Raw genomic sequence first — 24,568 nt, 5'->3', positions numbered from 1 at the left:
TAAACACAGAAAAGTCCACGTTAACGCCAGTTCAACACAGAGTTTATCACAGCAGTTCTCGACTCCACGCAAGCCGGAGCCTTCCTTCCGCAAACGCGCTTTCAGGCCATGTCAGACTTGATTGCCCCCATGAAGAGCCATCCGCTTACCACAGCCCACATGTGCTGCAAATGAGGGGCCGCATGGCCGCGTGCACTTACGTGGTCAACCTGCCAATCTTCATCTACAACCTCTGCAGGCCTGGCTGGCCTCAGACTATATCCCCAGCAGGCACGCCCTGGACCAAGTGGTCACGGTACTGAGCCACGTCCTCTCGTCCTTGGACTGGTGGCTGGATCCAGAGTTGGTGCTGCAGGGGGTTCCCTTCATGACCCCATCTCCGTCGAAACCAGAGTAAGCGGACACATCGGACCTGGGCTGGGAAGCCAATCTGAGCGAGCTCAACACCGAGGGCTGCTGGCTACACAGCAATCTGTCCCTTCATATTAACGTCCGGGAGTTGAAAGCAGTTCACCTGGTCTGCCAGGCGTTCTTGCCCCCACCTGAAGTACAAGATGGTGCAAGTCCTGACAAACAGTACAGCTGCGATTTACTACATCAACAGGCAGGGCGGAGCCAGGTCTTCGGCCCTTTGCCGGGAAGTGCTCAGCCTCTGGGACTTTTTGTGTGTGACGTGCCATTCATCTGGTAGCCGCCCACCTGTCCAGATCCAAGAACGTCCTGGCAGATGTCTCAGCAGGACCTTCTCATCTCACCACAAATGGTCGCTCCATCCAGAGGTGGCCAGCCTGAACTTCTGCAGGTGGGGGCCTCCCCAAGTGGACCTGTTTGCATCCAGGCAGAACAGGAAGTGCCATATGTTCTGTTCTCTGCAGGGGAGGTACAAGGCCTCCCTGTCGGACGCCTTCCTGATTCTGTGGACGAGAGCGCTGATGTATGTCTTCCCACCAGTGCCACTAATCCACAGAGTCCTGCTCAAGATAAAGCAAGACAAAGCAATGATCATCCTCATAGCCCTGGCGTGGCCTCGTCACCACTGGTTCGGCATGCTGCTGAGTCTCTGGGCAGCCACCCTGCTGCAACCATCTCTTCAGCTGGATCTGTTGTGTCAGAACCATGACAACCTGCTGCACTTGATGGTTTGGCTGCTGTGTGACTGAGTGCGAACGAACGGGGTGGTCTACTGGTGTCCAGCGGGGCAGCAAAAAATCCTCCACTAGGGCTACATATGTAAAGTGGAAGTGGTTCATGTGTTGGGCCGTGGACTGACATGTTCGAGCGGATGAGGCCCTGCTGCAGGGTATACCGGACTATTTGGCACTTTAAGCACCAGGGTTTATTGCTATCTTCGATCAAGGTACATCTGGCAGCCATTTCAGTGTTCCATTCTCCGATTCAAAGTCGTTCGGTCTTTGCACACCTAGAATGGAGTGGACATGAGCAACACATCTTGAACAACGGTTACAAAAGGTAGGTAACCGTTTTTTACGTTGTTGCACCTAGTGTGAGTCACTTGGACCTGATTCAAAATTAGCTGTAGTCAATGGGTGTCTTTCCAGTGACTTCAGTGTACTTTAAATATCATCCACTCATATCTGTTAGATAGGTGTCATCTAATTACTCCTGGGGGAATTCTGCACCACTACATAATGCAGAATTCTCTGTTTCCCGCACAAAATTGGGGATGCAGAGCTACTGGCCACCACTAGGGACCATTGGACTCTACAGAGCCCAGTGAGCAGAGCGCCCAGCCAGACTGGTCTGGAAGCTGCACACTCTGCTTGATCCTCAATCCCTCAGGGATGGGAGAAGGCCTGGGAGACCCAGCTCTGGCAAAGGGTGAGGAAGGGCAGGGCTGCACCACGCTATGCCCCCTGACAGAACAGTAAAGAAGTTGGGGGGGGGGGAGAGAAGGTGCTGGTGTCTGGGCTGGGGGTGCCCCATGGCTGGACTCTGCAGGGAGGGTGGTAGTGGTGTCTGGGCTGGGGGTGTCCCAGGGAGGCAGGGGGTGCTGGTATCTGGGCTCTGGGTGTGCCCACTGCTGGACTCAGGGCTGAGGGGTGCCCTGTGGCTGGGATCTGGGCTGTGGGGTTCTCTGTGGCTGGGCTGTGGGGGGAGGACGGTGCTGGTGTCTGGGGCAGGGGGGTGCTCTGTGGCTGGCCTCTGGGGGGATTGGGAGTTCAAGGGCTCTGGGAGCCCCACAAAGCCCCCTCCAGCACCCTCCAACTTGAACTGGGTTGTCATCAGCGTTTCTTTAACACTGTATTCCTGGGGGAAATCTTTTATGCTGTTTTCTGTATTGTTGACATACTTGTTGACAGGTATTTTGAAATACATTACCAAAATAATTGAAACTGAAGGGATTATGTTGTGTTATTTTGACAAATAAAATATGCAGAATTTTAAAATATTGTGCGCAGAATTTTTAATTTTTTGGCACAGAATTCCCCCAGGAGTAATCTATGCAGTAGATATCCTGTAGGATCCCTGGAACTGCCTTCCTACAGCTTCTCTCTAGTTGATTTGTCACTCTTGCAAATTCAGACAGAAAAATGCCGTTGAGTTTTAGTTTTCATTTTTACTTTTGTGATTCTCAACTTAGGACTATATTTTGTATCTACTTCTTTCTATAATTTTATTATTTTATTTAAAGCTCTGCATTGCTGCTTGCCACCCTGCCAAAATTCTCCATTTTTAGGGAGCTCGTCCTGTTTTACCATTTGGGAAGTTTTTTTATCTGAAAAGCTGCCCTATTATTGATATGGTATTTATATTTGTCTCCTAAGAAAACAGTTTTGTATGTAGTGTAAAAAAAAAATTGAAGACATTTTTAAGTTTAGTATAAGTGAAGTGGTATGTGAACCTGCTGTTTTCTCTATGGAATCCAGTGGATGAACATTATTATTTTTCTACAAAGGTTTTCTCATACACTGCCAACAAAGAAATTCGAACAGATGATTTATGCTTGGATGTTTCCAAACTTAACGGCCCAGTCACAATGCTCAAGTGCCACCACCTAAAAGGCAATCAACTTTGGGAATATGATCCAATGGTAAGTCTTTGTGATGCTGAAATAAGGCTTTCACTTAATTTCTTGTATACATTTTGACATAACTTATGATAAACAGTATATTCCTGTTACTAAGGGCTATTGTATGTTGGTCAGAACAGGGAGCTGTGAGTCAGGATTGTATTTCTAGGTGTCATCAATTCTCTGTTAACTCGAGCAAGTCACTATGCTTCTGTTTATCTTCCTCAAAAACAATTATAACTTTCAAAGTACTGAGTCTTCATGTTTGGAAACTGCTTTAAGATCCTCTGATGAAAGGTGTTAGCAAGACCAGAGGGAAAATTACACTGGCCCAAGGGCTGGAATTTTCTATTTTTAGTCCTGGACCAGTAAAAATAAAACCAACATTAAGGGTCTTGTGATATCTTGCCTCTGCCAATGTTAAAACCAAATATTTTTATTATTAAAGTTGGGTTACTGAATTTTGAATAGTGTAAATCTTTCATTTCTAATCCTGGCATGTTGAGATATAGGACTTTCAAATATCATTGCTATCATATGTCTTCTCATTTGAATGTCAAAGCTATTTTTTAAATCCTATATTGAACTGCTAGAGCTAGAAACTAATTACTTACACCATTTGAAAGCTTTCATGTAATATAAATCGGTAATCTCTAACTTCAACAGTTTGTCAAATATCAGCTTCTAATATCATGTTGTAGTTAAATGTTAGGATAGGGTGAGAGGAGTCGTATTATGTGATTATTATTTTTAATGTCCCATTTTCTGACCAGTGGAGCAGTGAATACAGACAAAAACCTCTTAATTTGAAAACTTTTAAGATCAGCTTCTATACTGGATGACTGTTAGATAATTCCTGTTAAGAAAAATCTTGACCCTGCAACTTAGTAATATTCTTTGAGGAGGATAAAGGGGATGAAGGAGGACCAATAGATACCCTGTTTGGACTTTCAAAAAGCCATTGATAAAGATGCCTCATGAAATATTAAGGTAACTAAGTAGTTATAGCTGAGAGGCTAAAGGGCTGATGACAACTCATTTATTCTGATTTATCTCTAAAAAGAAAGGTTAATGTTATGATTGCTCAAAGGGTCTCTAGCAATACTGATGTTCATGTTTATTATTGATCTATAGGAGGAAATGAAGAGTGAGGTGGCAAAGTTTCTGGCTGACAAAATATAGGTCAGTCAAATCTAGACAACAATTCAGTAACATAGGCAGATGGAATTAAATGTAGACAACTGACAGGAAATGCACATGCAAATGGAAGGAACAATTTTGAACTATTTAGACTATTTAAAGGTTCTTGAAGTGATTGTCTATACAGATTCCATTCTTAGTGAGCATGTAACCAAGATCTGATTCTTTTGAATAATAAAACCTCTCAGTGCTGCAAGATGTCGTTGATGTTTAGTACAATTTGAAAAAGGATGGGTAGACATCAATAATATTATTTGCACTTATATTAGCTGCAAGGGTTGTGGCCCTTTGGACATAAGTCCCGTCTATTTGCTGGATCAGAAAGAAGGCATTGTGTCAGTTCAAACTCATCCTTTTATGTCAAAAGCTCTTTCTTTGTCTTCCTAGTCTCTGGAACCCTGTTTGAACCAGTATATGTGACCTTCCCCACAGAGTGGTACCTCTCGGGAAGTATTTACAGTGTGATTCACCCTAATCACCCCCATTGTTTTTAGTTCCTGAAGGAGCTGTGGTAACCTTCTCCAATGAAGGAAAACGCGATCATACTTACAGTCCTTGACCCACAGTGATACATAAATTTAATACTATGTTTTCCCCAAAGATACTGCCTGAGGTAGCAATATCTATCACATATCCCCCATAAAGCAGAGGGTATACCTAGGGTGCCCGACTGGCATCCTTGGGGAACCCATGACTTATTCTCTGGATTGTGTTTGTTACAATGTCTATCGCAAATATATTTCTGGAAACTCGAGATTGAGTGTGTAGGACATCAAATTCAGCCAGAAGCCTAGATCTGGAATAATTCCTTGATATAAATTGCTAAAGATTCAACAGGTAGAACTAGATTACAGTTTTGGGATTAAAAAAATTAATTGAAACTCTTAAATTTCTTTTCAGTGCTACAAAACAAAGGTGTTAAACAGAACAAGAAGAATTATTGGCAATAATTAATCTTTAAAACTGTTCATTCTTTTCTAGTATAGCTATGTTTCCTGCTTAAAAAGTGATGGTTAGTAATGTTACCACACAGAATAGTTCTTCAGAGACTGAGTCTTTTCAACCCTTCTTCCCTCAGTTCAGTTTTTGCTTCCAGGTGTTTTTTCAGTGTCTCTTTGGGTGGTGAGGCAGAGGAGAACCATGATGTCACTCCCCTGCCTTATATCGCTCTTGTGTAAGGCAGGAACCCTTTGTCTTCTAGTGGAAAACCACTGGCATTCCAAAAGGGGAAGAGGGGTATCCGGTACCAGGTGACTTGGACCCATGTCTCTGCATGGCTGTACCAGCCCTTGTTAGTAGACTGTCTCCAGCCTCCACAGGAGGACTAAGACCTTTCACAGTCCATTGTCTCTGCTAATGGCCCATTAGCCCTGTCTGGCTTTTCCATTGTTGTACCTGAAGGGCTGCTTGAGGGTGACACCCAAAGTAACACTTGAAATACAGATACATTGTTAATACTCCTAACATCAGATACAGAAATGATAAAGGCATACAAATTAGATAATCACATTCAGTAAATCATAACCTTTCCAATGATCTCACATGAGCCATCTTGCGTAAAGTATAACTCAGTTATGTCATATTCCTATTATAAGCATATTTTCATAAAGACTATGGGGTGAAACATGTCAGATGGATTTGCCTGGCACGTGACCTTTGTTAATTAGCAGGTGGTGTATAACTCTCAGATCTTTCCAGGGAAGCTTTTACCTGGCCGAGAAGTCATAAAGACACGTAAGAGAGCCTGTAGTAAGGACTCATTTCCCAAACAGCTGGGTTGTTTTGTACTGTTTTTCCTTATACTTACATTGTATAAGAAGCATCTGGTCTGGGACATTAGATGTCCCAGAAAGGACCTTGTGGTTTATTTTGTTCTGTTAAAAGCCTATTCGGTGATTCAGTCACAACAGTACAGACCTTAGGTGACTTCTCTTTTTGTTTTTATCAGTGCATCCCTTGATTGGTTTGCACACTCTAGATATCCCTCTTCCATTTCTCCAGTTTGATTCCTGCCTCCCTCTGTGGAGCACATAGGAAGATGCCCTTCAAGGTTGCATCTGGGCAGCATTTTATGAGGAAAACATGAAATAACCAAATAAGGTCAAGAGAGGAAAAACACCTCAGTTGTGCCTCAAGTACCTGTGAAGCCATGAAGTATTTTTGCTCTCACTTTGAGAAACCTTCACTATTTCAATGAAGACAGCAGTTGAAACAGTTCATGTAGCTTCAGCAGACAAAAAACAGCCATCTCTTTTTGCACAGACATGAGAGCAGCTCACTCACATGGACAAATGCACTCCCTGAAGCACATTTAGACTAGGGAAAGGAGATTTTCTAGGATGTAAAGGGATTCATTGATAAACTCACCTTTCCTGTGGCCCCTGAAGTGGTAGAATGGTTTGAGTATTTTCCTGGCTGCATTTAATGGATAACCTGCTAGACTACTCACTCTACACCTCTTAATAAAGCCATTTACATCTCTACGAGGTACCAGCACCGCCTGTTTCCTGACCTTATCCTCTCATTCTCTGTGAAGAATGACGCAACCCCAGTGGCTCCATTGCAGTACTTGGGGGAAAGAGGGCAAAAGGAAACCCATGGGGCTATATAGAAGGGCTCAGATCACTCTAAGGATGCAAAAGTGCAACCATAAATAGTAGCGTTACAAAACCAGAAAAATTAAAACCAAACCTGATTTTAAATAAAGCTTATTTCTTTAATATTGATCTGCGTCAGCTCGCTACCTGAAGATGGTATTTTTCATTTTAATATATTCTAGGCCCCAGTGTAATCTGGTAGCAGTAACTGACTCTCCAAAATGGTATGAGACCCTGCTTCTTGCTGCACGTGTGAGGATCCTCATGACTCTGAACCATTAAAATTAGCAGGGACACAAATCAGAAATGTAAATGGATGCAAGTAAACTCAACCTTTTCTAGCGAACTGTGCTGGGCATTTGTGGTAGGTGCAACAACCCACAGGATTTGTAACTTTACAGGGAATATTTTATGTGGGCTTTGAGAATCGTGTGCATCTGAAAGAAAATTACATGTGTACCCAGTGTACTGTTGCAAGTTCCACCAGTTCAATCATGAGTGCATATTGCAACAGTGCAATTCTCTGGTGCAATAATGGACTTAAGTTTCATAACATGTAAGTGTGGGAAAGTACTATGTGTTAGTACCGTGTCAGTCAGCTGCAATAAACACTCAGTTGACACACAACTAACATGATTACCGACAGACACATTCAGCCACAGTTAAATTTTGTATTGTAGATCAGGCCTCAGTGACACAAACTTCACCCTAACGCATGGGCAGACTGTTTTCCCATACAGATTGTGCGTCTCTCACTCCTGCATGCACCTAATTCCCAGAATCTCTCCTGTCCAGTATATGCAGGCAATCATCTTTCTCAGTCTCTGGCTCCCCAGTGCAGGTAGACCCATCTTCATTAACCCCCCCACCTGGGTCCGGTGCTGGTGACTGGGTGGTGCTTTTAGATGGTATTCTGTTAGGTGATTGATGGAGTAACCACCAGTAAGAGCCTAGCTGCTCTACTTCTGTCTCTGCACGTGGCCTACCTCACTCTGCTGCAGACTTCAAGAAAATAGAGGAAACCCACCAAAAACACAACCTGTATACCAGACGTGTTGCTTTCTTCATCCCAAGCACCTTGGCCCAGTCTACGCAAGCGCTAAGGACCTTGTTATATCTAGACATAGCCAAAACTCAGGTAATCTGGTTCATGAGAAGTTTCGATATTTCAAAATTAAATTTGTCTGAATTGGAACAAACCAAATGAAACTGACAAGATTGTAAATTTCAAACAGCAGCTGCCAGGGCTCCCAGGATCTGCAGCTCCAGAACAGATCTGCCAAGTGGACTGTCTAAGGGCAGGGGACCCCAAGTCTTCCAGACTCCCATGCCAGTTAGCTCTCAGGACTGCCTGTTCTGAAGTAGAGCAGCATGAGGAGCCACGTGGCCCAGGAGTGTGCCAAGGCAGACCACATGGTGAGGCTCCCCTAGAACCAGGGACCCTGGAAGCCCAGATTTCCGTACTATAGAGCCTAGACTCTGAGAGCCCTGGCTGCAGCCAGTTCTCCCAAGGTGTTCAGGATTTCCTGACTCCATGGCAGGGCTGCCTTGGAGTCATGAATCCTGGAAGCCTGGGTTCCTTGACGCCAGAGTAGTCCACATGGTGGGGTTCCCCAACAGCCGACCAGACAAGTTAGCAGGGAAACAGGCAGGAACCCGGCCTGTGATTCGGCAAAAGTTTGTCAAACCCAGCTTTCTTTTGCAACATTCAGCATTTTCCAACTAAACTGTTTCATCGGAATATTTCCAACTAGCTCTAGTTAAATCCTTTTTATATATAGCAGCCTACTCATATTAAATTTGTTTCTTCATGTAATAGGGGTTGAAAACACCAGTTTTCAGTTGGAATTTCTTCAAATTGTATTAAAAACTGGTGCCTGTCTTCATCTCTATGCTATCAGTAATTACCATCTTTCATTGTTATGAAGTGCTGATTCTTAACAGTGCTTACTTAAATCCAAGACAGATTTTGACAGTAACACAACATATAAAGCATATCCACCAAAATTGTGCTTTTGTCATTGTACCTTATTCCAGCCACCTCAATGGGCTTTGTATTGTAGATCAGGCCTCAGAGTGACACAAACTTCACCCTAAGGCATGGCAGACTGTTTTCCCATACAGATTGTGCGTCTCTCACTTCTGCATGCACCTAATTCCCAGAATCTCTCCTGTCCAGTATAGGCAGGCAATCATCTTTCTCAGTCTCTGTCTCTCCAGTGCAGGTAGACCCATCTTCATTAACCCCCCACCTGGGTCCAGTGCTAGCTTTTCAAAATTTGAATCTTGCGTTGTCTTCAATGTATATACGCACAATTACATTGAATATCATTGTACTTTGTTAGTATTTTATGCAAAAAAACTCTTAAGTTTATACATATTTTGAAAATGGAGATTTCTTCTTTTCAATTACTTAAAGCTCTTGTTTCATCCCTTACTGTGTCATGAAGAACTGAACATTAAACTTATCACAGTCTTAGGACTGAATATTACTTTTCCCAGGCTCAGGTCAAGTATCATTTTGGGGAAATAGGAAAGAAATCTCTCAAGTTTTTTTTTTCTCCTTTTCAAAATGGTGCATGTTAGAAGCTGTTTGGAATACTGAAATTATTCCTAGAGGAGATGGTATAGTGGGCAGTAAATATGGGTGGTCATTAAGGGACTATGATAAATTATGGAATCACGTGGAAAATTAGAGGAGATGTATGATATTATCACATGGATGTCACCACCCCATATGTGATTTATACATTTTAATGTAATATTAATTTTTAAATTAAATTTACATTTTAATACTGTACATATCACTATTAAAACATCCTTTAGTTTATTTGGCAATATGACATAGGTATGTTGTTTTCTTCACCATACTCATCACATTTTTTACACATTTTGAGAGAACTGTCACAACTTTAAATATGTTTTTTGTAATTGTTAAGATATTAATAACCTGTCCCTGCCAGGCAATGCAAGACTTGATTGGTCACTGGCACGAGGCCCAAGTTGATGTGGAAAGATATTTTTTGTCATAGAGCCTTTGTGTATTCTAAAATTAGCTGAATTTCAGACACCTTTCTAAAATTTTAAATGGTTGCTTTCATATTTTTGTTGCAGCTTAATCAAAAAAAATATTTTGCCCTGAGCCATCAATAGCTTGCGTATGCGATATTGTGTTCAAGCTGAATAACTCTTTAAGCCAAGCCTCAAAACACCTTTATTTAAAATTACTTTTCATTATATGAAAATGTTAAATGATTTTCTTCATGGATAAGGTCTGTATTTTTATACTATTAATTCTTATGTTGCATTTATCACTGTAAAAAAAACTCTGTAAAATATTTGTAAATTAGTTTTTCTTTAAAGTACACGGCGAATACATTTTGGTGTGTTGTGATACATATGAACATGAGAATTTCCGTTACCAGATAAGTGATCTGTGCAGTCCAGTATCCTACCTCTGAGTGACCAATACCAGATGTTTCTGAGGAACATACAAGAAACCCAGTAGAGGATGATTATAGAATAAGCTATTCATAGAGGAAGTGCCTCTCTAGCTCCCCCTCCCCCATATATTCATGGAAGTATTAGAGTTTATATTCCTTAATATACTTTTATTTTTAATCTAATGTAACTGTGGATAGTCCACCAGCAGTTCTCAAAGGTCCCTAGTGCTTCTTGCTAGGAAAGGAGAAGGCAGTCCCCACCACCTTCTCTTTCTGGGGTTCCTGATACACAAGATAAGACCTTTGAGGAACAGAAAGCGAGATTGGGCAAAGATTACACCTACAACCAACATCTCTCCATCCTCCCTGATGAAACTGTCATGCTTCCTCCACCGTCCTTGTCTGATAATGATGAAAAACAATTTCATCAAAGGTCCCTTATTAAAAGGATAGCAGACTCCTTGCGAATTCCATTGGAGGAGGTTAAGGAGTCACAGCATAAGTTACTTGTTATCCTGCATACATCTTCATCTGTCCGCATCATGTTACCCATTAACAAGGCCTTGTTGGACCCAGCAAAAATATGGCATCCCCCAGCCACAATACCACTTGTAAGAGGGTGGACAAAAAATACTACTTTCCCTCCAAGGACTCAGACTTTTTATTTTCACATCCATCCCCAAACTCTTGTGGTTGATGCTGTGAATTAACGTGGCAAAGAGCACCAGGCTAAGTCGACACCATACAAGAAAGATTTTAAGCTACCTTACAATTTAGAATCGCCAATTACCCAAGCCCTCATGGTAAAGTGTAGCATACTAATTACTCAAAACTGAATTCCTTCATTGAGCATCTTCCAGCATGCCAGAGGGAGCAATTCCAGGCAATCATCACAGAGGGCCAACTACTTGCAAGGACATCTATGAAGGCCTCTTTGGATGCCACTAACACAGCTGCTCATTCCATCTCCACAGCAATGGTCATGAGGAGGGCTTCTTGACTTCAGCTCTTGGGTTTTCAAACTATAGTCAAGGACCTTCCATTTGAGGGATCAAAGATGTTTGCTGAGAAAACTGATGAATCCCTGCATACCTTAAAAGATTCTAGAGCCACCTTGCGCTCTCTGGGAAAGTACACTCCTGCACAAAAAAGAAGGTTCAGTAAGTCCCAGATGGCACAGAGATCTCTGCCTACGCAGTTTCCTGCCTCCCAGAGGCATTACGAAACCCGGTGCAAGAGACAATGATTTGAGAAAAAGAGATCAGCTACCTAGCAGGCATCAACTTCACAACCTTTAACCTCCAAACAACTATTTTAATGGGTTGGTTAAGGGTCTGACCACTCACATCCTTATCTGCTGTAACAATCCACACATTTCCCCCGCTTCAGTGAGTACCTTGATCATTTCCATCAGAACTGGGAACATATCACTATGGACAAGTGGGTGTTGAAGATTATTTCAGCAGGATACTCTATCCACTTTGTTCCCCCCACCATGTACCACTTCCTGTCCCTCCTCAGGGACCCTCTCATGAGCACCTTTTGCAGCAGAAAATAGACTCTCTCCTGAATTTGGGTGTTAAAGAACCAGTTCACACACAACACAGAGGGATTTTACTCCAGGTACTTCCTGGTACCAAAAAAGAACGGTGATTGGAGACCCATTCTAGATCTAAGATCATTCAACAGATTTGTAAAGGTTCAGTGGTTCAAAATGGTAACTCTTGCAGCAATAATTCCATCACTGGACCAAGGGGACTGGTTCTCAGCCCTTGACCTTCAGGACACTTACTTCCATATAGCAAACCACCTCTCCCACAGAAAGTTTCTGTGATTCTTGAGTCAAGAGCACTTCCAATACCTGGTGCTTCCATTTGGTCTCTCATCTGTGCCCGGAGTGTTCTCCAAAGTCCTTTTTGTGGTAGTGGCACATCTTTTGCAGACAAGGAATCCTGATTTTCCCATATTTAGATAATTGCCTGCTCAAATGGCGGTCTTTCAGAAAGGCTTGATTGCCACTCAGGAGACCGTGGACCTATTCCTCTAACTGGGACTACAATTAAATGTCTGAAAGTCCACCTTAAATGTGGTACATTTGGAGTTCATTGGCGCCTATCTTGATTCAGCAGCAGCCAAAGCATTCCTTCCTTCATATAGGTTCATTACCCTAGTCAATTTAGTCTCTACAGTCCAAGTCAGCCCTCAAACATTGTCCAGAAATTCTCCAACTACTGGGACACATGGTGGTGGGTACCTTAGTAATAAATCACACAAGACTTCATACGTTTAGCCTTCAAGGGTGGCTCAGAACTGTTTACTCACCAAGCAAACACATCTTAAACAAAGTACTCTCGATGCCCTCAGTAGTCAAAACATCCCTCAACTGGTGGAAGAATCTTCATGACATTTGCACAAGGGTCCCCTTCATTCAACCACCCCCAAAATCAGTAATAACAGATGGATCCCTGTCGGGGTGGGGAGCCCACCTGGGCACCCACCCTATTCAAGGCAGGTTGTCTCCTCCTCTTGAGTCCACACTACACATCAACTTGCTGGACTCAGAGCAGTCAGAAATGCCTGTATTTACTTCCTCCCACTGATCGGGGCAGACATAAAGATCATGATGTACAACCTGTCATATATGTTTTACATAAAATGCCAAGGGGGGGAGCTGACCTTCCCTCTGCGCCAAAGCAAAGAGACTTTGGAATGGTTGTATATGACACCCAATCAATAGCTCAGCAGCTTACCTTCTGGATGTACAAAACACCACAGCGGATGCCCTCAGCAGACGCTTCTCCCAAGATCACAAATGGGAGATAAATCCCACTGTACTCCACTGCATATTTCAGCATTGCGGTATCCTACAGATAGACCTGTTCGACACAGCCAAGAACAAGAAGTTTTCCCAGTTGTGCTCCAGAGAGGCAGTCTGAGAGTCAGCACTCCCTGGGAGATGTCTTTCTCCTCCATTGGAACCAAGGACTCTTGTACACATTTTAACTGATTCCCGTAATATCCAAGCACTGTGCAAGATAAAGAAAGAAAAAGGTTATTCTTGTAGTTCTGATGTGGCCGGGATGAATGTGGTTTCCTTATTTCACTCAGCTGGCAGTATGTCAGCCAGTCACTGTCAAACCTGTTCCCCCTTTCCTCTCTCAGGTTAAGTTCATCATCTCAATCTCAGGGTTCTCCAGGTCACAGCATGGCTGATAGATGATTTGCATGGTTAGAAACCACCTGTTCTGAGGACATAAAGACAGCGCTGCTGCATAGCCAGAAACAAGCTACTCGGGACACATATATCCAAAAGTGGAAGAGAGGTAAACACTTGTGTGACTTGAAACACATTTCTCCTGCATCCTCTCTGCTTTCATTGGTACTAGATTACATCATAGAGCTAAAAAGGTCAGGCTTATCTCTAAGCTCCATTAAGGTGCCTCACAGCTGTCAAGGCCTTCCATAATACGATAAAGGGTTTTTCTGTTTTCGTTCATCCTACAACAAGAAGGTTCCTCAAGGGACTTGATAACCTCTTCCCACAAATCAGATGTCCCACTCCGGCATGGAGCCAACTTTGTACGCATGTCTTAAGAGACCTTCCTTTAAAACCCATGGCCAACTACTGCCCGTGAAAACTGCATTTCTAGTAGCCATTGCTTCTGCTCGAAGAGTTGCAGGGAGAGAGGGGCTCTAATGGTGTACCCTCCCTTCAGTCTTTTTTTTTTTATTTTTATTTTTTTATTTATTTTATTTTAAGGATAAGGTCATGCTACTACCGCATCCCAAGTTCCTGCCGAAAATATCTTTAGTCTTAGATCAGTGATCCCTTGATAATGTTGCCTCCACCTCACTGTGGACACCTTCTGGCTCTCCTGGGAGAGTGATCTCTCTGATGTGAATGTTACAAATATTGATCTCGGTTGTATGCCCAATTGTTTTGTTGTTGGATCTGGGCTCAGATCCTCATTCAGAGGAACAACTGGATCCTGTTCTGGGTCCAGAACCACAATCTCAGAGAACTCAGTTAGACATGGATTATTAGAGGCATAGACAACTCTGACATAATACCAGAATGACCAAATTGACAGCACTAGAAAGTGCCTCCCTGGATTACAGGTAAATCTCTGACTGAGTGACATCCTGCCAAATGGGCAAGAAAAGAATGTGCCTTCCTGGATTCCTTGGCTGTATTGGTTAGCTCTGGGCCTTCCATACCAACCTCTCTCCAAATCATGCCTCCTTTCCAGCATCAAACTAGGGACATTTTTATGGGTTTTATGACATACAGATTCAAGTTATATAGATCACAGACAACCAATCTCTGAGACATTTGGATTCGAGACGTTCATATCCTACGCTAACGGATCCAGTAACAGGAGACAAGTCCCCTACTCTTAATGCAAGATGTTTTATATGATGAGGAAGAGAAATTTGAAATTCCTCCCCAGACGAATATTTTGCATCATGAGCAGGATCCTATGGGCAAATCTTCTCCAGACAAAAACAGAGCAGCCTCAGTTTCTTCACCATTGGAGGATGCCATTCAATTCCAGTTAGTCAGAAGAATGGTTTTTACATTAAAATTACCTTCAGTTTTGTTGGAGGAAACTTCGCACCCCATTTTTGATATACTTGGAAATACTTCTGCATACCAGGCTTCTCTGCCCTTTTTGGAGGGTTTATGGCAACCAGTTAAATCAATATGGAATGCCCCATCTTCTTGTCAGCCAATGGCAGAAAGTGCAATGCAAAGATCAAGATGTAGGTATCTGATTGAGGTATGGATCCTGTGTCAGCCTCTATTCAACCTATAGGAGAGTACTTGTTACCTTTAAAGCATAAGGGTTTATCTGTTGCATTGCTGCTAAGGGTACATTTTAGCTGCAATAGCACTTTTTCATATACGAGTAGATGGTAAATCAGTATTCTCACATAAGTTTCTAAAGAGTTACTGAACTTGTATCTCCTGGTAAGATATCCTTTTGCAGTACTATCATGGCTTACGTCTCCAACCGTCAAGCCCTTACCTTGTTCCCTATTTCATCTATCAATTTAAGCTGTTTTTATTTTAGCAATACTGTTGTCCAGGAGGATTAGTGAATTTCATGCCTTACTGACTGACCCTCCATTTACAAGTTTTTATAAGAGCAAGGTAATTCTTTGTTCACATCCAAGTTTCATACCAAAAATCATTTAGGAGTTTGTCAGTTAGTCCCTTACTCTACCAGTGTTTTTTTTCCCCCCAGACCTCATTCAAATAAGGGTAAATCTGAGCTACATTGTTTGGATGCATAAAGCATTTTATTGTTTTATCTCGATTGGACTAAGGATTTTAGATCTTCGTGCGAATTTTCTCATATGCTGGTAACTATAAAAGGAATCCTATTTCCGCACAAACATTATCTACATGGGTTAGGCAGTGAATGCAGTAATAGAAAGTTATAAAACAGCATCACAATCTCCCCCAGCTCACCTGAGAGCACACTCTGCTAGAGTGATAGTGGCCTCAGCAGCATGTTTGAAACATGTTCTGATAATAGAAATTTGAAGAGCCGCCATGTGAAGTTCTGTACATACTTACAAACAATTATTAGTTAGATATTGCAACCACATCGGGGCACAGTTTGGTAGATCAGCTCTTCAGTCCTTGTTTACTTTGAACTTCTTACCCACCATCTGGTTTAATATGTGTACTACTGACTAAACTATCCCAAAATTGGGAATATGCAGAGACCACCTAAAGTTAATTACTTGTAACGGAGGTTCTTCGATATGGACTCTGCTTGTTCACACACCCTGCCCTTCTTTCCCCCTTTTGTGGAGTCCTATCTTCTAGTGGCTTGGCATTAGCAGTGGAAGGAACCAAGGTGATAACCACTGCTGCACCTCTTTTTCTAGCCATGCCCTCAGAACATGCGCAGAGACTCAGGGCAGGGGCAAAGAGGCGCATGAGCATTTGATTAGGTTCTGCTAGTAGAAGACTACACTGTCAGTGTACCAGTCGGTGCACTTCACAAAAGTGTGAATATGCAGAGTCCATCTTGAAGAACATTGGTTACAGGTAAGTAACCTTCATTATTGTCTGATAAAGGTCTCTACTAAGTTGCAGAAAATTGTCCCATTTCGTATAGAAAACCAGTAGTGACTAGTTTCTCATTCAAATAGACCTTTTCCTTTTGATTAATACCTTACAGCTACAGGTAAGCTGCTTCATAACTTCCATCTATCCTGACAATACTGTACCAATAGCATCAATTTCTGCCATTGTTCTTTATTTTGTTTTCCAACTGGTTTCTTTGTTCCTGTTGATTGTATTAAAGGCATGGGATCTCAGAAGTCAACGTAGTGGAACAGTGTGAGCGCAAACAGATTTTTGGTCCCACAGCAATCAGAAATGCACAGAAGTTCCTGGTAGATAGTCTAAGTGATCATGGTGGAAATAAAAAAAGATTAAGCTACATGTAATCTTAAGAGAACATGTAGATTACTTCCTGAAAGAGTGTTATGCAACTGCTTAAAGATGAAGAGTGAATAAAACTGAGGAAGGATGGTGTGGCTTAAACACTGGAATGGAACATAGCAGATTTGGGTTACGTTCCCAGCCTTAACACCCATTTCATATGTAGCTTCAGGTAACTCCATTTCACGTGTATATAATGGTGAGGATAACATTCTTCTGTCATTGTTTTCATCTTTGTCCGTTTATGTTAGGCTTTTCACTGCAGGGATTCTCTACATCTGTCAGTGTGTTGCCTAACACAATGGGGTCCGATCTTAGTTGGGGCCTCTGGGTAGTACCATAATACACATAATTTCTCAAAATTCCATCTAACTCAGTAGTATCTCTTAGTGAGGTAAGTTGCAAGATTCTTAATTTTTTTGCCTTTAAATGTGGTGTATTTTATTGAATATTAAATTTGTGTTTCAGTGGTAGTCTTTAAATACACCTTATATGAATTGTACTATTATGTTTAGCACAAAATGCTTTTTAGAAACAAAAGAATGAGATTTGATATATTTTCTGCCTTGCCTCTTTCTGTAAAATCTTATTTGTTTTTCTTTTTCAAAGAAATTAACCCTGTTGCATGTGAACAGTAACCAGTGCCTGGATAAAGCCACCGAAGAAGACAGCCAGGTACCCAGCATTAGAGACTGCAATGGCAGCCGTTCTCAGCAGTGGCTACTTCGCAACGTCACCCTTCCAGAAATGTTCTGAGAGGTTTTAAAAAAAGGAAAAGATTGACTGGGCTACCTCGGCAAGTATTTTGGCTGTGTCCTTAAGTAGCAAAAAAAAGAAGATATTTCTGCTCTGCAGGATACAAGGTTCATCAGATATTAGAACTCTGACTCTTCTAGCTTTTCAGTAGCTGTGAACCAGCCTTCCTGTATAAGGACGTGAAACTATATACATACTAGTGAAACTGCGCACGCTGATGTTTACAAGATTGAAGAGTCTCTTTCATCAAAGGATCATTCTAGAGAACGTTTGGACAATGGAAACATAATCATTGAAATACGCTCTCTGGAGAGCTGCATATCGTTGTAGTTTGCTTGCACATCAGTAACCTCTGCTGAAAGTGCTGTTGTAATGAAGAGACTTCCAAGATTTTTTTTCCTGGTTGGCATTGGTAACCAGTATATTAAATATAGTTACAAAAATAAATGGAACAGAGAGCTGGAGATCACATTCAGTATCATGAAATAAGATTTTTACAGCAAGAAACATGTAAAACAGGGTTTAAAGGAAAAGAAATCAGAACTACGAAAAGTACAATTTGTTATAGTAAAGTATCAGATTTATATGTAGATTTTATACCTCAGTGGGAAAAATAACCAAGTCAAGCAATTCTTTCTGTTTTCAGTTGTGTGATAGTTCATGGATTTTTTTCATGGTGGGTCTGAAATTATTTTGAGCGCAAACAAAATGAGCTTAAGAACAAAAATTTAGCTCTTTGAATGTCAGCTCACTTTTTGTTTTTAATTTGGTTTGTGAGCTGTTGGAATTGTAATGCATCTTTTTATTACTGTCTGAAAACTGGAGGTTTAACATATTGTCTAACTTTTGTCCAGACCTACCATTTCAGTTGTACTTGGGTTGCCAGCTTGTGGACTTTCATGGCCAAACAAAGGATTTTAGTGCATTTTGAACTTAAGTTAATTTGACTGATGATGCTTAGTGCCCAAAACTCATACTACTGTACTACAGATTTGTTTTCACAGCAATAAATCTTTTGTTCTTTATTTGATTTCCACTCATCAGAAAGCCTGCAAAATGATTTATTATTTGGGTAACAGGAGATTGGCATTGCTGAAGGTTTTCTGGACATTTTTTCACTTCATACTCAGATGTGCTTAATTGTCAAGTGCATTCTTAGATTAGATTCTTGAATTGTAATGTTGATCTGCTGCTTTTTTTCTAATAAAAACTGAAGAAAAAATGTTAAATTGGCATGGTTTTTAAAGTTAACATAGCCAAAAGCAGTATGACGGTGTACATTACACTAACCTTGCACTTCTGAACTGAATTGCTTATTTCATTTAAGTTGAACCTTTCTGGACTAACCTAGTCTTGAAAACAAGCCACAAAATGCTGAGTACTCAGTGAGTTTTCTTTTTAAATAGGAAAAAGATTAATATAATGGAGAGGATATTTTGTACAATAAACGTGTCATTGTTTGGCCAATTGTCCTGTGAATCAAATTAAATTTAGACTAAAGCAAAAGATGTTGCAGCCATTGTCTACTGTTGCAGACACTTTAGGTCTGCTATTTATACAGTACTTTAAACAAAGAAATCTATTTTTATTATTTCTTTTTTTGCAACCATTACCGAGAGTTTTCTTATGCACCTTACAATAAATGACCATGGCCCCTGCCTTGAAAAAGCTTGCGATCTAATTACAGACATGATTAAACAGAACAGGGAGCAATATTATGCAGTTACACCACAAAATATAATGCACAGCATGGTGAGATAAAATATTCTAAAATGTAAAAATATTTCATTGATGTTTTTATTGGTGTTGCTCAAATGGCAAGGAGGTTGTGAAGGTTATGGCTTTGGTGCATTATGTCTATGTAAGTATTCAATATGAAGGAATGACTAAGAAGAAGCCTAGAGATGGTTGTAGGATAATTGGCAAATTGGGCACTGAGGCAAATTGACACAATGAAGAGGGTATGAGGGTGGTGATGTAATCGTTTGTATATTTGGTTGTCATCCTTACTTTCTAGGAATTCTTTGGATCCTCTCTGGCCTTTAAACCTTTCTCAAGTTCCTAATTTAGAAACTGTTGTCTTCTGGTTCTACATATTATCCTTCTAATACATAACCAACCACTCCTGCAATTGCCAGCTTCTTCCTTTGTTGTTATTGGTATGTGATAGTCTTTAGGGCATTTTTTTTTCCTGCAGTCCTGGTCTGGTGAAATCATTTAGCCCAGAAACAATTTCCCAAACTTTCTAATGTGCAGTTCAAATAGTTCATGGTATCCAAATAAGAGAGATTTATTTTTAGATCCAGTCAGGCCCGTTCTCCATAAACTTTTATCCAGCAGCTATGGAGACAGTTTTCAAAGCACTCCATATGTAAATAGCCTCATTGGGAATTCATAGGGGTGGAGCTAAACTCCAGAAGCTTTTCCTCTCCTAGGAGGCATAAAGACAGTCTTTAGTGCTCCTGTCTGACAGGAATAACATTAAAATATCTTCAGCTTCTTTCAGCCAAGTGACCACATTGAATTAACCCCTACCCAGCTTCATTGCATTGGTCACTTAACTTCCACGTCTCCTTCTTCAATTGGATTTTTCAACATCTCTGTATTTACAGTAGTTATAGAATCATAGAAGTGTAGGGTTGAAAGGGACCTGAAGAGGTCATCTAGTCCATCCTGTGTGTTAAGGCAGGACCAAGTATACCTAGACCATCCCTGACAGATGTTTGTCCAACCTGTTATTAAAAATCTCCAATGACAGGAATTCTATAACCTCCATAGGTAATCCTATCCTTACAGTTAAAAATTTCCCCTTGCTGCAGAGTAAGCTGATTGCTTCTTATCTTGCCTTGTCAGTTTTCTTATTCTGCAAACAAGCACAATGTTTTTCTCTCTTCACAGCACAGACTTCCTTGCTGTGTGACTGAGTGCTCTGCTCTACTATCCAACATCAGTTGGTTTCCAGTAGATATCTTCCTCCTCTCCCCCCCCCCCCCCGTGCCAAAAAAAAAAGTTTCCTTCAGTTGCAAGCTCCTCTGTGCTCAGATCTGATGCTGAAAAAGAATCCAGCTCCCCCCATTCAGCATCCATGGAACAGGAATGTAAGGTGAAAAGCTGAATTAGGAGGAAATGTGAGTAGTTCAGTTTTGGAGAGAATGAGTTAAAATGGTATCTCACTTGTCATTCTGTTGCACAACTTCATTCATTACTAATGGGTTAATGCCCCTCACCACTGCAATTTGGAGGCAGTCCAGTGTTGTTGCTGGAGGCACCAGGGCTTAAGCTCCGCCCTTCAGCTCAGGCCATCAAATTTTCTGATTCTGGCAGCGGAACAAGTTGGCAGTTCAGTTTCTTGCAACCATTTTGTTTTTAAAATCTTTATTTTTGTGTAGTTGTGACTTATCTTCCTACTCAACCTCCCCTGGATCAGGTAATGTCACCCCTCCAGAAATATTCTGGCAGGGAGTTTCAGCTACCTGGATCTGCCTCTGTAGTGCCTCCCTGCCAGAGTTCACTGCCCCACTCTGGCCTGGCAGAGCTGTCCTGTAAACACCTGGCTTAAATCTAGGAGGTATCCCCTATGTGAAACAGCTCTGTAGAGAGTGAATTATGCCCCACCTGTTCCCAGACAGCTGAACCCTTGCACTGGATAGGTACAAGGCTCAGAGTCAGACTAGCATGTCAGGTGCCCCAAGCCCCCATTCCCCATGAAACTGAGACTTTAACACAGAAAACCTGATTAGGAATTTCTGAGCTTTCCAGGAGAGAGTAAGGACGAGAAGGAAGCTAAGGCCTTGGCTACACTTGCAGCTGTACAGCGCTGTGAGGTAAACCTGTCTTCGTACAGCTGAGTAGGGAAAAGTGCTGCAGTCTGTCCACATTGACAGCTGCCAGCGCAGTGGTGTGGCCACACTTGCCACATTTGCAGCTGTGTTGGGAGCGATGCATTATGGGCAGCTATACCAGCATTCATGTGGCTGCAACGTGCTTTTCAAAACGGGTGGGTAGAGTGGATTGTGACAGGGAGTGTGGGGGAAGAGAGTGTTCTTTTTGGAGCATGTCCGCTCTCTATTTTGCAAGTTCCGAACTCCCGGCCCCCTGCTCATTCATTTACTTACTCAAAGCAAGCTGGAAACTGTTCGCTTTTCTCTGTGGTACGAGCTTTGAAACCGACACTTCCGCTTTCCTGGAGCCGGTCACAACAATGGAGAGGATTGGCCACTTGACAAGCTGATTAGTACAGCGCTGCAAGCGTTTACACTCACACCCGTGAGTCGTAGCCACTCCGCTGCAGCTGTTATTCCTCTCGGAGATGTGGAGTACCTGCAGCGGTGTATGCAGGGAGATACAGCGCTGTAAGTGCCCTGCCAGTGTGGACGGGGAGTGAGTTACAGCGCTGGGGGAGGCTTTACAGCGCTGTAACTTGCAAGTGTAGCCAAGACATAAGTCTCACAGCAGACCTGGGCTGGGGAGGAGGTTGTTAAAAACCTGAAAGGACTAGCCTTCCCTCCTCCTCCCCTCCCCCGTCCCCAGTTCTCCCAGATCCTGAAGTGGGGCCTCAGCTCCCTGAGAAAAGAAGGCAGGGCTCCTCCTCAGCTCCCTTTCTTCCCACTATTATACTCAGAGATAAGTCCTGCAAACCCCAGAGATACCAGGTCCCCAAAACAGAAAAGCAAGTGTCCTTCACAAGGCAGCAATTAGTATTTTAAACGAACAAGTAGTTCAGGGGTTAAACCCCTTCCCTTTTGCCTTCTCTCCCTGAGAGAGCGTTTGCTGGGGCTTGTCTCCTAACAGAGACTCATGCAGTGATCTGCATCATACTCACCACCTCTCCCCCACCCTGCAGCATATCTGGGTATGCAGAGAAGCCAGTTCTTCCTGTGCAGCCCTGCCTCAGGCTGCAGCCTGATGGGAATTGTGCCTGCCTGGCTCTCAACACAAGAGCCTTCGCTCTGCTGGGCAAAGTCACTTGGATTTCAGGCAGTATCAAAATGGGAATTGTGTCCTCTGATTATCAGGAAAAGGGGCTCAGATTCTGATAGGTGGGAAAGAGTCTCTCTTTCTCCACCTTCCCCACTTCACATTAAAGCTTTAGGAACACTTCAGGCCATCTGTGATGCAAACAGAGGATTCTGAGGATTCCACTCCATTCTGAGGATCCATTCCTCCATTCTGAGGATTCTGAGGCTTGCACCATCATGGGGTTACAGAGAAGTGAGAAATCCTTTCCCATTTTCAAAATGATCCTGATTTACTGAGTAAATCCCTGAATGATAAAATAGGTTGCTCCTACAGTACATATTTGGGTGCTAGCTAGTCTGGGGGAACAAGCTGGCAGCCTTTCAGTACCCCTCCCCTGTTGTGTGGTCCCCCTTCCAGAAATAATAGTTTACTACTCCCTCTCTCCCCCATCCCTCCCCCAGTAAACAGTCAGAGGAAGAAGTACCACATACACACACCTACAGGACTTTTCCAGAACAGGGTTTTCCGTCAGTGGCTTGTAAGGAACTCAAAATACTTTCCCTTTGAAGCATTATTAGCTACCTGGGTTCACGTTGCCTAAATCAAATGTTTAAACTAAAATGTAAAAGAATTTTCATAAATGTTGGGAGCCTATGGTTGGTGCAGCAATATACCTTCAGAAGGGAACTTTCTTCCAGAGAACCCCATAGAGTAGTGACACACACTAATTTCATAGCCTCCGCTGTAGCCGCTCGAACTGAAGCTTTTTTCATGTATTTAGTATGGGAATGCCTACATTGTGGCAAATGCATGACTCATTGTCTAGGTGTATGATCCTTGCTTGGGTTAAGACATCTTGGGTTTTGTCTTGGTCAACTGTTGATGTGATTTGTGATGCAAATTCAGTGGATTCTAACTTGGTGACTATAAGGAAGCCATATTACAACCATGAATAGCAATCACTCATCCTGAAGGGATATAAAGAAATAAGTAGCTGAAATTGCAGAGAAGCCTTGCTGTCCATGTCAGCATAGCAATCCATTCGTCGCTACCAACCCCAAGCGTATCCAAGAAAGGACTGTTACCCGAGCAGAGGGGAAAAAATCTGTAGCAGAAGCTTCCAAAGAAAACTAGATACATTTCCCTCAAAACCAATAAAATCCTCAGCATGACACAGTGTTTGTGTACGAGAGCTCTCGTTTCCTGTACAGCTCTCTTCCTTCTGATATACCCTCTGCACCCAGAGTCTTAAGAGGCTGGTTGTAGTCACAGTACGACACAGGTCATATGTTATGCACCTATACCCATGCATAGACAACGTCAATCAGTACGCTGTCCAGAGAAACAGACCCCATTAATAAAAGAACAGCTACTGGAAAGGATTCATAGCCACCAGTTCTTCAATATCAAGACGACCTTTTTATCTGAGTGCTGAGAATTGTTCATCTATAGATCAAAATAGACATGGCTATGGCCTTAATTTTACCATAGTGGTAAAGATTTGCCAAGATCCAAAACTTTATTGCATCATTCCTGAGAGGTCATCAGGAGCTAATTATCGCCAATGGTGAGGATTGCTGGTGCACGGATCACTTGCTGGAGGATTCTCTGCACCTTGAAGTCTTTAAACCATGATTTGAGGACTTCAGTAGCTCAGACATAGGTTAGGGGTTTGATACAGGAATGGGTAGGTGAGACTCTGTGGCCTGCGTTGTGCAGGAGGTCAGACTAGACAATCATAATGATCCCTTCTGACCTTAAAGTCTATGATTCTATGACTTCATCCCCTGAGTGTGTTTCTCAAAATACACCTCTTGAAATTCCTTCTAAAGACCTAGCACTTGATGTAGTGCAAAATTAGATGTCATTCAGTTCACATCAAAAAGCCCCTTTGTGGGCCGGTAAATACAACAATATACTGAACGCCAATCTAACTTTCACTCCAGATCCTTGCATACTCTCTATGGAAGCAAGTATAGTTGGAAGACTAATCTTAGAACAAATTCTTTTCAGTTGACACCTGTATCAGGGTATACCTCTTTTAAAAACAAACACAAAATATGGCCATATGGGATTGGAACAGTGGTCTTGGGCTTTGGTTTCATTGCTGTGTAGACTT

The 24,568-nt window shown here is 42.2% G+C and overlaps 1 protein-coding gene across 5 annotated transcripts in view; it reads left to right on the top strand.

Annotated features, from left to right (window-relative positions):
* Positions 1-18,719, top strand: part of GALNT1 (polypeptide N-acetylgalactosaminyltransferase 1) — a 200,325-nt gene extending 181,606 nt beyond the window's left edge. For all 5 annotated transcript variants that reach the window (XM_042842221.2, XM_008169368.4, XM_008169367.4 and 2 more), the window contains 2 exons: positions 2,918-3,052; positions 17,344-18,719. In XM_042842221.2, the coding sequence (XP_042698155.1) occupies positions 2,918-3,052; positions 17,344-17,490 (282 nt within the window). In that variant the 3' untranslated portion in view covers positions 17,491-18,719. The remainder of the gene's footprint in view (positions 1-2,917; positions 3,053-17,343) is intronic.
* Positions 18,720-24,568: the final 5,849 nt, after the last annotated feature.

The sequence above is a fragment of the Chrysemys picta genome, chromosome 2 (assembly GCF_011386835.1).
Source record: "Chrysemys picta bellii isolate R12L10 chromosome 2, ASM1138683v2, whole genome shotgun sequence".
Lineage (NCBI taxonomy): Eukaryota > Metazoa > Chordata > Testudines > Emydidae > Chrysemys > Chrysemys picta.
The sequence above is the reverse complement of the archived record's forward strand: the minus strand, read 5'-3'. Positions and strand labels throughout refer to the sequence as shown.